This window comes from Electrophorus electricus, chromosome 13 (genome assembly GCF_013358815.1).
Source record: "Electrophorus electricus isolate fEleEle1 chromosome 13, fEleEle1.pri, whole genome shotgun sequence".
Lineage (NCBI taxonomy): Eukaryota > Metazoa > Chordata > Actinopteri > Gymnotiformes > Gymnotidae > Electrophorus > Electrophorus electricus.
This window is the reverse complement of record NC_049547.1, coordinates 21,528,547-21,541,046: the sequence shown is the minus strand read 5'-3', so window position 1 is coordinate 21,541,046 and position 12,500 is coordinate 21,528,547. Positions and strand designations below refer to the sequence as shown.

The window sequence follows — 12,500 nt, the reverse complement described above, 5'->3', positions numbered from 1 at the left end:
ACTCACACGCACACAATGTCCACACACACACACACACACACACACACACACTCTCATACACACACACTCACACTCACAATACTCACACGCACACAATGTCCACACACACACTCACACACACACACATACTACTTGTGCTCAGTACTTCTCAGGTTTGAGGTCTCTGTAGATGATGCCCAGAGTGTGGAGATGATCCAAGCCCAGAGCCAGCTCCGCCAGGTAGAACTTCACATCCTCCTCCGTGAACATCACCTGACACGTGACACACACACGGATACTCAGTACTGACTCCCTACCAATGTAGTGGGGTGTTCAGTACTGATGGGTTCAGTAGTGGGGTGTTCACTACTGATGTACCTCCTTGGACAGTCTGGTGAAGAGGTCTCCTCCCCGTAGAAAGTCCAGAATCAAATACAGTTTACCCTCTGTCTGAAAGGCTGTTCACACACACACACACACACACACACACACACACACACACACACACACAGTCTTAAAACTTTTGGCCATGACTGTACGCACCATAATGGAGTCTTATCACAAACACACATTACGCACCGTAGTGGAGTTTGACCACAAACGGATGGTTGACCTCGGCGAGAATGTTCCTCTCCATCTTGGTGCGGACACGATCCCGCACTGCCATGCGGAAGCAGCGCAAGGAAAAGGGAAAGAACCAAAAAAACCAGAAAAGAAGTGAATAACCTCGGACACATCGGGAAGTGTGTGTGCTTCCTGGGAACTGACGGTGTCGCTAACCCAGGTACGCAGCCCTGTTGACCTCCACCATGCAAAGCCAGTACCACAACACCTGAAGGATGCAATCACAGGCTCCTTGCTTTAGTTGGGTATGGTGTGCTGCTGCAGTAACCACCACAGGAGATCTAATGGATTTAGGTCAATGAGACCTTAGAAAACAGTCCCTCCAAACACCCTGCACTGCCCGTACGGGGCCACAGGATGTAGTCGGTTTTTTTTCTCCAGTAGCACTCACATACAAATCTGCGGACATCATACTGGAGAATAAAAAGACAACATAATGTGCTACTGCTCATCACAACAGCCTGGCACAACAAACAGAAACAAACAATTAACCAATTAACCCATGAAGCAATGAAACAGCACCACTACAGATACAGAGAGAGGCCTTGGCTATGTCCTACTGAGACAACCTGGGCACACGTCCTGCACTGGAGAAGTGAAGATGAGGAGGAGTGTGTGTGGAGAAGTGAACAAGGAAGAGACGACCAGGGCAGAGTGGTACTGTAGAGATGATGATGAGGAGGAGGAGTGTGTGTGTGTGTGTGTGAGAAATCTCTAGAAATAAACCAAAATTAGAAACATGCAAAACCATCCACTCAGCCAAGAAAATCTCTCAAACAGAGAGACATAAATGAGCACAAGTGCTATAGTGGACAAATGAATGAACGAACGAACGAATAGCAAGAGAGAGAAGAAAGAAGAAAAGCGAAACAGAGAAAGACAAACAGATGTAAACCACACACGCGCGCACACACACGCACGCACACGCACACACGCACGCGCACACACGCACGCACGCACGCACGCGCATGCACGCGCACACGCACACGCACACACGCACGCACACGCACGCACGCACACGCACGCACACAGCTTTGCATCCTGCAAGCAAACAACTGACAGAAGTGAAGAGACAAACAACAGAAGGTAAAGACGACTGAAAGAACATGACAGAGAAACCACTGAGAGGAAGCAGCACCAGCACACATCACACAGGGTGCACACGAGGTGAGCAGATCTGACAGGGGGTCTTATTTATGGGAAACAGTGTGTGTGTGTGTGTGTGTGAGTGTGAGAGAGAGAGAGAGAGACCGATTGCCAAAGCCAAAGGTGTGTCTGTGCGTAGGAAAGAACGTTATTGTGTGCTTTGTGTTTCCGTGGGTACACGGAAGGGCTGTGGTAAGTGAATATAGATATAGATGGGGTGTGTGTGAGACCTCTCCCTACCTTTAAGTGTGGCTTTTCTAAGGACCTTCATGGCATAAAGCTGGTTACTATCAGGTGGTGTGACCTTCCGTACCAGAAACACCTGTACATAAACACAAACACAGGGAAGACATGCATGTACGCACGCACGCACCAAAAAGGGCTTAAGAGTTGGCTTATAATGTGTTTAAGTGTGCTTTTTGTGAGAATGCTTGTTTATGTTCATCAGTTATTGTGCACATACATTTGTGTCTTCGTATGCAAGTTCACAGCTTAAATGAGTCCATCTGCGCCCTAGCCCCCTACATCTGCGCCCTAGCCCCCTACATATCTGCCCCCTAGCCCCCTACATATCTGCCCCCTAGCCCCCTACATATCTGCCCCCTAGCCCCCTACATCTGCCCCCTAGCCCCCTACATCTGCGCCCTAGCCCCCTACATATCTGCCCCCTAGCCCCCTACATATCTGCCCCCTAGCCCCCTACATATCTGCCCCCTAGCCCCCTACATATCTGCCCCCTAGCCCCCTACATCTGCCCCCTAGCCCCCTACATCTGCCCCTAACCCCCTACATCTGCACCCTAGCCCCCTACATCTGCACCCTAGCCCCCTACATCTGCACCCTACATCTACACCCTAGCCCCCTACATCTGCCCCTAGCCCCCTACATCTGCACCCTTGCCCCCTACATCTGCCCCCTAGCCCCCTACATCTGCACCCTAGCCCCCTACATCTGCCCCCTAGCCCAATACATCTGCACCCTAGCCCCCTACATCTGCACCCTAGCCCCCATACATCTGCCCCCTAGCCCCCTACATCTGCCCCCTAGCCCCCTACATCTGCCCCCTAGCCCCCTACATCTGCCCCCTAGATCTGCGCCCTAGCCCCCTACATCTGCCCCCTAGCCCCCTACATCTGCGCCCTAGCCCCCTACATCTGCGCCCTAACCCCCTACATCTGCCCCCTAACCCCCTACATCTGCCCCCTAACCCCCTACATCTGCACCCTAACCCCCTACATCTGCACCCTAACCCCCTAAATCTGCGCCCTAGCCCAATACATCTGCACCCTAACCCCCTACATATCTGCCCCCTAGCCCCCTACATCTGCACCCTAGCCCCCTACATCTGCACCCTAGCCCCCTACATCTGCACCCTAACCATTTGGTGAATCAAACTCAAAACTCTCCCAGAGAGCCAGAGTGGCTACAGGTACCAGCAACTGACCCGCCCCAACCAGTGTATCTACAAATACCAGTGCCTGACGTGGTCTTGCCAGAGAGAACTGTCTGTTGGTAATTAAGAACGTTTTATCCTCACCTTCCCGAATGAGCCTTGGCCGAGAACCTTGAGCAGCTCAAACTGGGAGGGGTCGGCTCTCTCTGCCCCCTCCTTAACCACATGTGTGATGTTGATCTCCTTGATGACAGCATCTTCCTGTGACAGGGAAAAAAACCCCCAGAATAATCTCACCGCAGATGATGCCGTCGAGGTCATCGATGTTCTTTCATGGCTAATTAACAAGTACAGGCAACACCAATTCGAAGAAAACCCAACCCCCGCCTCTTATCTGCGTTAAACTTCTCATTTCCCTCGAACTGGTACGGCAGAAACCCCCCCCGCCGATGCACAACGATCCAGGACGTTTCAGACAACAGTCTAGTCAACGGTTCAGTCTCTCCTGCTCCAACGCACCTGATTCAGATCGTGAATCAGCAGTCAGGACAAAACAAGGAACCTGGGGCTCGGACCCAACCTGCGGTCTGCCGTGGGAATGACAAGCTGCATGACATTTGGGGGGGTGTCACATCTTCCAGTTAGCGCTACTGAGACCGTGTGACCGGTCAGAGCATGCGTGCTATAGATTCCTGCTACATGAACACTGCCCAAACCAATCCTGCAGGGTCTCGTGTAGTAGAGAAACGCAGCACGTTTTTAGATGGCGGTGTTTACTGAGCTGTGTGATGGTTTATGTGAGTTCAGAAAGTGGAGTGGTTTGTGTACATGCGTTTTGGTGTGTGTTAGAGACAGAAACACAAGGCAGAGTGAAAGTGGGCATGAGAGAGACAGAGTGAGAGACAGAAAGTGAGTTAGAGAAAGAATAACAGTAATATTTGTAGCTTTGTTGGTTTTGTTAAAAAGCTTTTGATTCTGTTTGCCATACCAGACTATTTTATAAAATTCTCAAATGTGGTGCAGGAGATAGAAATTTGATGATGTCATTTAGTTTATGCTTGAATAATAAAAACACAGAACAAAACTTGGCCAACCAAAGAAGCAAATCCTTCCCTCAGGGACGTGGTGCAGCTAGAGTCCTCTTCTGTTTGATGTTTACAGAAATGAGGGCGAAGTGTTCCTGGAACAGCCTACAGCCGCGGACTCGCCCTCAACACCACAGAAGTGACACTTCCGTTCTGTGGGAAGATTTGCTGATACGGACCCCCCAGAACAAGGGCTAAAGTAGAAGCTGGATCTGCCGGGGCGGTTCTGGCAGAACAGGGCCCTGATGGTCAGTATGGACAAAACGTTGCAGTCTTTCAGAAAAAAAAAAAACAGGCACCTTTTCAGTGTAGGAAATGCTACCCTAGAGCATCCTGGTCTGTCGTGGAGGCTACGCTGGAGGAGAACGCTACCCTAGAACATCCATGACTGTGCACTAAAGGACAAATTGCAAAGAGCATTTTTTATATAATCAGAAATAAAGTCTACAAAATAAACATCCCAATTACAGTTTGGTGCAAAACATCTGATGGTCTCATTACACATATTGCACTGTTTGGAGCCGAGTTATGGGGTCTAAGCAGTACACACGACTACAATAGATGGGACAAGATTCCCTGGGAGTCCCTGCAGAAATACACTAAACGCTCATAGAACATCTGGAACAATGACACCAAAACTCCATCTAAATTACAGACCCATCGGGCCCTCAACAGAGAATACGAGAATGATCAGAACATCTCTACATCGTCAGAGATCCACGGCAGACTCAGTGACCACAGTCTGACCAGAGAATCAGGCAGATACAAAACGATCCGGGCTGTCCAGAGTGAGGGAAACAGGGACGTCCAGACAGACCTGCGTCTTCTGCTCCGCTGGAAAATGCTCACAGGATTCCCCAAAGTTTCACAGTAAATTGAAATACTCTCAAATTTTGAAACTCTCTCCCAATCTAAAAAAGTCTGAACTTGAGAGCACTGGTGTGTCTCACGGATGGAGGAACAAGTTGAAAGAGGAACTCCACTTTACCGAGCCATTACGAGAAACAGCATAGTGGTATCAAAACCACCGCATTAATTATATATATATACACATACACACACACACACACACATATATATATATATATACATACACACACACACACACACACACACACACACACACACACACACATATATACACACACACACACACACACACACACATATATACACACACACACACACATACATATATACACACACACACACACACACACACACACACACACACACACACACACATACACACTGCATTAATGATGATGGTAGTATCGAGACCAGCAGCCGGGGTCAAACTGTCAGGACACGTTCCTGTCCATACCAGACAGCTCCACTTCAGCGTGACGTCTTTCTTATTCCTATGTGCGCATGAGCTGGGAGGATTCTGAACCCGGCACTGTTACCAACTGTTCTGAACCAGAGAGCCCACCAGGAACCCCGCAGGGACGACGCCGACATCCAGAGAGTTTGTGCTTTCACTCGGCTTTCTGACAATGACCTGGGTGGAATGCAATGTCTCCGAGACCCTCCGGACTGTGGTCACCCTCTGGACCCTCCGGACTGTGGTCACCCTCCAGACTGTGGTCTTTCTCCCAAAGTTACTTCCTCCCAGGGTTTTTTTTCCCTCCCGATCTCCACCGTCACCTTCAGTTTGCACATCAGGGATCCAAATCCAAACACCTGCAAAGCTGCTGTGTGATACTCGTGCAGTAAAAAGCACAGTAGGAATTAATCTGGGACGACTTCAGTCACCCTGGTCAAGGTGTCAGCCGAGATGTGGTCACCAGGCGGCGCTCCGTCTCTCTGGCGTGTGTGCAGTGGGCAGAGGACGCCTGAGACTTGCACCCTACGGATCCAGGTGCTGTCTCCGTGGTAACCCTGCTAGCTGCAGATACGTGTGTGGGGGAAGCCCGTCGTCTGTCTGTGTGTGTGTGCAGGGTTCACGTTCACACACAATGTGCTGAAACAGGGATCTTTTAAAGCAAACCCACATGGTGGATAGTACACCAACTCTAACGAAGTGTACGGTTGTCCAAAAGCAGACAACTCCAGGCTGACTTACACAACACACACTCACACACCGTCACAGAGCCATAACTGAGCAAAGAAAACCATCCTGACAGCGGCTAAAAGTGCTAATCTGTGTGTGTGTGTGTGTGTGTGCGCGTGCGCACCAACCGTCCACTGTCCCTGGTCCGTTGTGGAGGCTACGCTGGGGGAGTTCCTGCTGCCATCTGCGTCGCCGTGGGGACGCGCGGCGTTGCCGGGTGATTTGCCCTGTGGCCGGCGGAACAGGTAGAGTGCCAACACCTGCAGTGCATTCAACTTCCTGTTCCTGCTCTCGCACTCCTTCCTGTCCCTGTCCATGGGGAGCGGCCCTGCAGCGTGAGGAACAGCCCGGGCCGCGCCGGCCAGAGCGACGGGACGTGTGTGCGTGTGTGGCTGACGCTGTGTGTCTGCATGCCCGAATGAGATGTGAGCTGACGTGAGACAGGAAGGAAGAGAGAGAGAGAGAGAGAAAGAGAGAGAGAGAGAAAGAGAGAGAGAAATCTCTCTCTCTCTCTCTCTCTCTCTCTCTCTCTCTCTCTCTCTCTCTCTCTCTCTCTCTCTCTCTCTCTCTCTCTCATCTTTGAGAGGGCAGGACAGGTCTGTGTCCACTACCCATCCTGGCATGCTTTGGTCACTTCATGTGTTTAACAGAGGCTCTGGCTCTGGATGGGGCAGACGCGGTGCGCCACCTGCAGGTGGAGGGGAGACGCTGCCGATGTTCTCCTCCACCCAGCTGATGTCTGCCTGCTTCTGCATAGGGCTAGCAGACACGTGCACCATGAGGATCACATGACCCCACAACTTGTTTCTTTCTTTATGTAACTCTGTTGACTCTCACACACACACACACACACACACACACACACACACACACACACACACAGTCTTGTTTCCCTTCTCGACTGATCCATTCAGCCAAACACAGCACAGCAACAGGTGGTCACATATGCATTGACATTACTGCCCTGCCAGGGCCACACCCCCCAAGGACCACGCCCCTGGCACTTTCAGCAGAAAGAGGTGGCTCCTCCCACCTCATCTTGCTCAAGTTTCCTGTTTCCTGTTTCACCACAGCCTGAGCTCTGGTTGACAAGGGGACTTCCTGCCATAACCGCGACTCTCGCACCTACCCCAGCTGTTTGGGGCAGATACCACCACGTCTGCCTCACCAAACACACCCTGAGAGTCTTCAGGTGGGCAGACGTCCCGGTGAGCATGAGACCACCACTGCCTAGTCATGTAACTGGTCATATGATCGCGAGGAAGACCCGATAATCATCTTGCTTGCTGAGTGTTAATCTTAATCTAAATACAGGAAAAAAAAAACAAAACACCTGACAACACACATAACCAGCAGAGCAAAACACAAACACCTGAACGCCTGAACACAAACAGCTGTGGAAGGCTGTCCTTCCTTCATCCTTTCCTTGACCACTAGACACAGGAAATCCAGACAGAAATACGGAGAACCCGAATCCACGTTAGTTCAGGCAGAAAGGAGGTTGGCTAACCACCAATGCCACCGGGAAAAAGGTCGAAAAAGAGAAAACGGTTCTCTTCCAAAGACTCGCAGTGCCTATCCGGTCGACTCTCTTAGAGACGTGCATGTGCTCACTGCGATTGCCAGGTAGCGGAGCAGCGTGGAATGCGGCAAGTATTAAACAGGTGAGGTGTTCTCAGGTCACAGGAAGAAAAGCCCCAGGTGCTTCCTGTCACCCAGACCAGCGCAGCACTGACCAACCAAACCAGCCCCCCCGACACAAATACGCAAACAAACAGTCTTACTCGGTCCCTAATATACATCAAACACATGGATCAGGAAAGATGAAAACCTCTCCCTCTTTCTTCTCTTCCCTGCTTTTACATCAATGCCCTCCCTCCCTACCTCTCTCTCCCTCCCTCCCTCTCTCCCTCTCTCTCCCTCCCTCTCTCTCTGCGGAGGAACGGAGCAGTCTAGACTTGCCTGATACATGCGTTGCTTGGGGCGGAAGATGTGTCTCCACACGTCCATGCTCACGGCACGGGCCACAGGCCGAGCACGAAACAGCACACACACACACACACACACACACACACACACACACACACACACACACACACACACACACACACACACACACACACACACACGGGCGGATCAAAATAGCGAAATGCAAAATGAGCACAAATAGCTGTGTGCGTGTGCGTGTGAGAGAGCGAGAGAGAGAAGGAGAGAGGAAACAGCAGGCCTCTCTAAGGAAGTCGTAAGTCATGAGCCAACTTGTCCAGTAACCAGGAACACACAGACCCACACACAAACACGCCCCCACAAACAACCACACACACACACACAACCCACATCACAGGTGCGCGCGTGCGCGTGCCCGCGTGTGTGTGCGCGCGTGCAGGTGTGTGTATGAAAGCTCTTGTACTAGAGGAATGAATAACGTTTTTGTCTTTCTACAGGTGTGCATGATTGCTGCCAAACTGTGCAAAATATGTAAACAGTATACCCACACACGCATGCACACACACACTTGTTGCATTAAGGGGGGGGGCTAGACTCTTTGAACGGGAACCAAGTGGACATGAATATGTAAAATACCCTCATTACCTCTGTGAATAAACATGAGCCATGTAAATGAGACGGAAGGTAAAGTGTCTGGCTCAGAAGAGGCAAACGGCATTGCAGTTCTGCTGTGGACCACTAGAGGTCGCCAGCAGCGCATCACTGTAAGGCAAAAGACAAACCACACTCATACTTCCCTCCTCAGTCTGGGATATGAAGAGCTAGCAGAGGAATGACGGGAGAGAAGATCCCTGATTACCTTCTGATGACTGAGCCAGAGAGCTGGCTGCAGGAATGACAAACATCCAGAGAGGAAGAGAGAAAGCAGGAAACGCAACCATGTTTCGGCACCGACATCCCAAACCCAGTGTTTTCACACATTTCCGTGATTCCATGTTCTGACACCTGCCTCTCCTCCATCAGCACTCATTTCTCACTCCGAGGTACGCCTCCCCACCCCGGTCCACCCCACAGCTGTCTGGTCTGCTTTATTCGGCCGTCCATCAGCCAGCACCTCTGATGCATCATCTGCTTTCAAACCTGGGCCGTCTCACTCTGCTGAGTCATTGTTTTGCATTCACACGTACACGTCTGTTAAACGTACCAGACCTGTTGGGGTGGTTTCGTTGCGCTTCATTTGAGGTCTGGTCTCGGGCCACTTTGTGGTTTTGGGACCATTTATAGCACTTAATCTTCACGGGTCGAACATGCGAACATTGAACACTCGTGAAATTGTCATCGTCTTTAAATTACTTTTAATTTAATTGTCACTGGAATTGTCATGGCCGGGACGAAACATCAGGAGCATGAAAAAGAGTTTTCCTCCCCAGAATTCTAGAAACTGGTTTACATTTAAAGTTCACTTGCGCTGAAAAAGCATGGCGGGTGAAATACAGGTGGACCACTTCCTGGTTCACGTAAAACCCCCTGGCGTGACAGGAAGAACACTGGGCTGGGTCGACCTGCGCGTCTAGCTTGACAAACAGATCATGAACCGAAGCGGTGGGGTATTCGAACGCCACACGCAGGGCAAATATAAAGCACAGGGCTCCAGGGGTTTGCACCGTCGCCCTGGCAACACAGAGAAACCGCACATCAGGGGTTTGACCCAGGATGCAATGCTCGCACCCAAACTTCTCCAACTGGTCATCAAACGCACCTGTGACCCCTCTCCTGCTGCTATTAGGACTGAGGGGGCGTCTACTCATCGACCGGATCACCAGTCCAGAATTCCCTTCCAAATGTACGAGAAACACACACGCAAGCCACGTTCACTGATGTTTCTTTACCTCTCATTAATTTAGGTAAATTCAGATCTCATGCCAATGATTTCAGATCTTGTTAATGCTCAAATCTCGATGCGTCCATCAGTGATCGTCTCATTTCAAGCTGATGATTGTCATGGCAACATGTGATCAATACCACTCACGTTGGGGGTGCAAAAGGTCAGAGCTGCATGCGGGTTGTGTAACGTCACCACGATAACGCACGTCAGGAAACGTCGTGGCATTCCAGACAGAAGGACAGAGGAAATTATGTCATCGCGCTTACTGAGATACTCGAGGCGTAAAGATCTCTGTCCTTTCACGCTCCCTTCATTCACACAGTAATCTCTCTCTCTCTCTCACACACGCACGCACGCACACAAACACACACACACACACGTTTTTTGTGAACTGAATGAATTACTCAGACAGGAGCTGACCAATCCGCAGTTCTGGCTGGGATTGGACCGCTGTGATTGGCTGATTTCTGTGGCAGTGTGATGTAATCCTTCGGCACGTGAACGACTGGATGGCAAAAATTCCCACAGGATCATGAATGAAGAACTCAGAGGGGGTGAGAGTGAGTGTGTGTGTGTGTGTGTGTGTGTGTGTGTGTGTGTGTGTGTGTGTGTGTGAGAGAGAGAGAGAGATAACCATTGTGATAAGGATGAGCAGTCACCATGACAACACGCAGGTCTTTGAAAGTAGGAGCATCAGAGACATACTCACACACCCACACACAAAGAGAGAGGGAGAGAGAGAGAGAGAGAGAGAGAGGGAGGGAGGGAGGAAAAATGTATTGTAAGGTATTGTTTACTACACTGATGTTGGCTGCTCCTATGTTGCCTAACTAGTACTTATTGCTTATTGTACTGACTGTTGTCTGTTATGGAGTTTATGTGTTTCATGCTTCTAGTCATCAGCAGTGATTCCTGTATTTCTACAGTATTCTAGTTCACTGGTATGTTGAACTCTAACCTACTGTACTGTACTAGGATTTATTCTATGAGGAAATGACAAAGCACTTTTGTAAGTCGCTCTGGATAAGAGTCTGATAAATGTAAATTTGCAAAAACAGAATAATATAAACATTTAACTGTGCAAACATGTTTAAATCAGGTTCTAAAACAATACGCTGAGTTTGTCTTTTAACTTAAAATAACGTAAAGGAAACTAAACCATGTGGCTACTGTCAACTTCCTTTGGCAGACGAGTGAACGTGTGGACCACACTAGACAGACGACTGAATGTGTGAGAGAGACGAGTAAATGCGTGGCCCACGTGAGAGAGACGAGTAAATGCGTGGCCCACGTGAGAGAGACGAGTAAATGCGTGGCCCACGTGAGAGAGACGAGTAAATGCGTGGCCCACGTGAGAGAGACGAGTAAATGCGTGGCCCACGTGAGAGAGACGAGTAAATGCGTGGCCCACGTGAGAGAGACGAGTAAATGCGTGGCCCACGTGAGAGAGACGAGTAAATGCGTGGCCCACGTGAGAGAGACGAGTAAATGCGTGGCCCACGTGAGAGAGACGAGTAAATGCGTGGCCCACGTGAGAGAGACGAGTAAATGCGTGGCCCACGTGAGAGAGACGAGTAAATGCGTGGCCCACGTGAGAGAGACGAGTAAATGCGTGGCCCACGTGAGAGAGACGAGTAAATGCGTGGCCCACGTGAGAGAGACGAGTAAATGCGTGGCCCACGTGAGAGAGACGAGTAAATGCGTGGCCCACGTGAGACAGACGAGTGAACGTTTGCATGCATGCCAAAAACCGCAGACTGACTGGCCGTCGTCATGTTTACTTGACGCTTTCTGCCTGTGAGAGACTGTCCATGCTGCAAAAAAACGCCACAGGCTACTACTATACAGTCGTGCGGAGACGCTGTGTGTCACGTGGGAGTTGGCCACCAGTAAGAGAGGTGCAAGACTTCCCTCCGTCCACGAAGGTTACTGAATGCGGCAGCTCCAGCCAAAACCGTCGGTGCGTTGTCTTTTGAAGGATTTGATGACCTCGGGTCTTCTAGCCGATGGATGTTGGGAGTAGGGGTGATATCCGCTGCGTTGTCTTTGAGATGGGAGCGGGACACGGTCTCCACGTCAGGTCCATGGACACGGTGATGCGCAGGAACTTGAGCGACTCCACAGTAGAAACCACAGAGCTGCTGACGGAGGGGGTCCACCATACAACTGCAGGTGGTGTCGACTGCTACAGGACCCCAGGACCCCAGTCGGCAGCCCCGGAGACGCAATCCCTGGCGTCCAGACTGCAGCGGAGGGGCGGGAGGACGCGACCTCACAGTAGCCCTGTACCGGCGCACCGAGCATCTTGCGTTTTCCTGGCCGCGCCTGCCGAGTCCGGGGAGGGGGTGAGTTTGCTCCAGGTGGCTTTTCGGCAGGTGCAGACAGTTT

General features: G+C 50.7%; 1 protein-coding gene across 4 annotated transcripts in view; it reads right to left on the bottom strand.

The window, feature by feature from the left end:
* The window catches only part of rps6ka1 (ribosomal protein S6 kinase a, polypeptide 1), a 52,983-nt gene that overhangs the window by 19,296 nt on the left and 21,187 nt on the right, over positions 1-12,500 (bottom strand). Inside the window, exons 1-6 of one of the 4 annotated variants that reach the window (XM_035532989.1) lie at positions 8,243-8,497; positions 3,287-3,403; positions 1,990-2,071; positions 559-639; positions 358-437; positions 146-252 (exon numbers count right to left, since the gene is read on the bottom strand). In XM_035532989.1, the coding sequence (XP_035388882.1) occupies positions 146-252; positions 358-437; positions 559-639; positions 1,990-2,071; positions 3,287-3,403; positions 8,243-8,290 (515 nt within the window). In that variant the 5' untranslated portion in view covers positions 8,291-8,497. Of the gene's footprint in view, positions 1-145; positions 253-357; positions 438-558; positions 640-1,989; positions 2,072-3,286; positions 3,404-6,404; positions 6,710-8,242; positions 8,498-12,500 lie in introns of those variants that run through there. The other 3 variants (XM_035532987.1, XM_035532990.1, XM_035532988.1) reach the window with 3 other exon arrangements.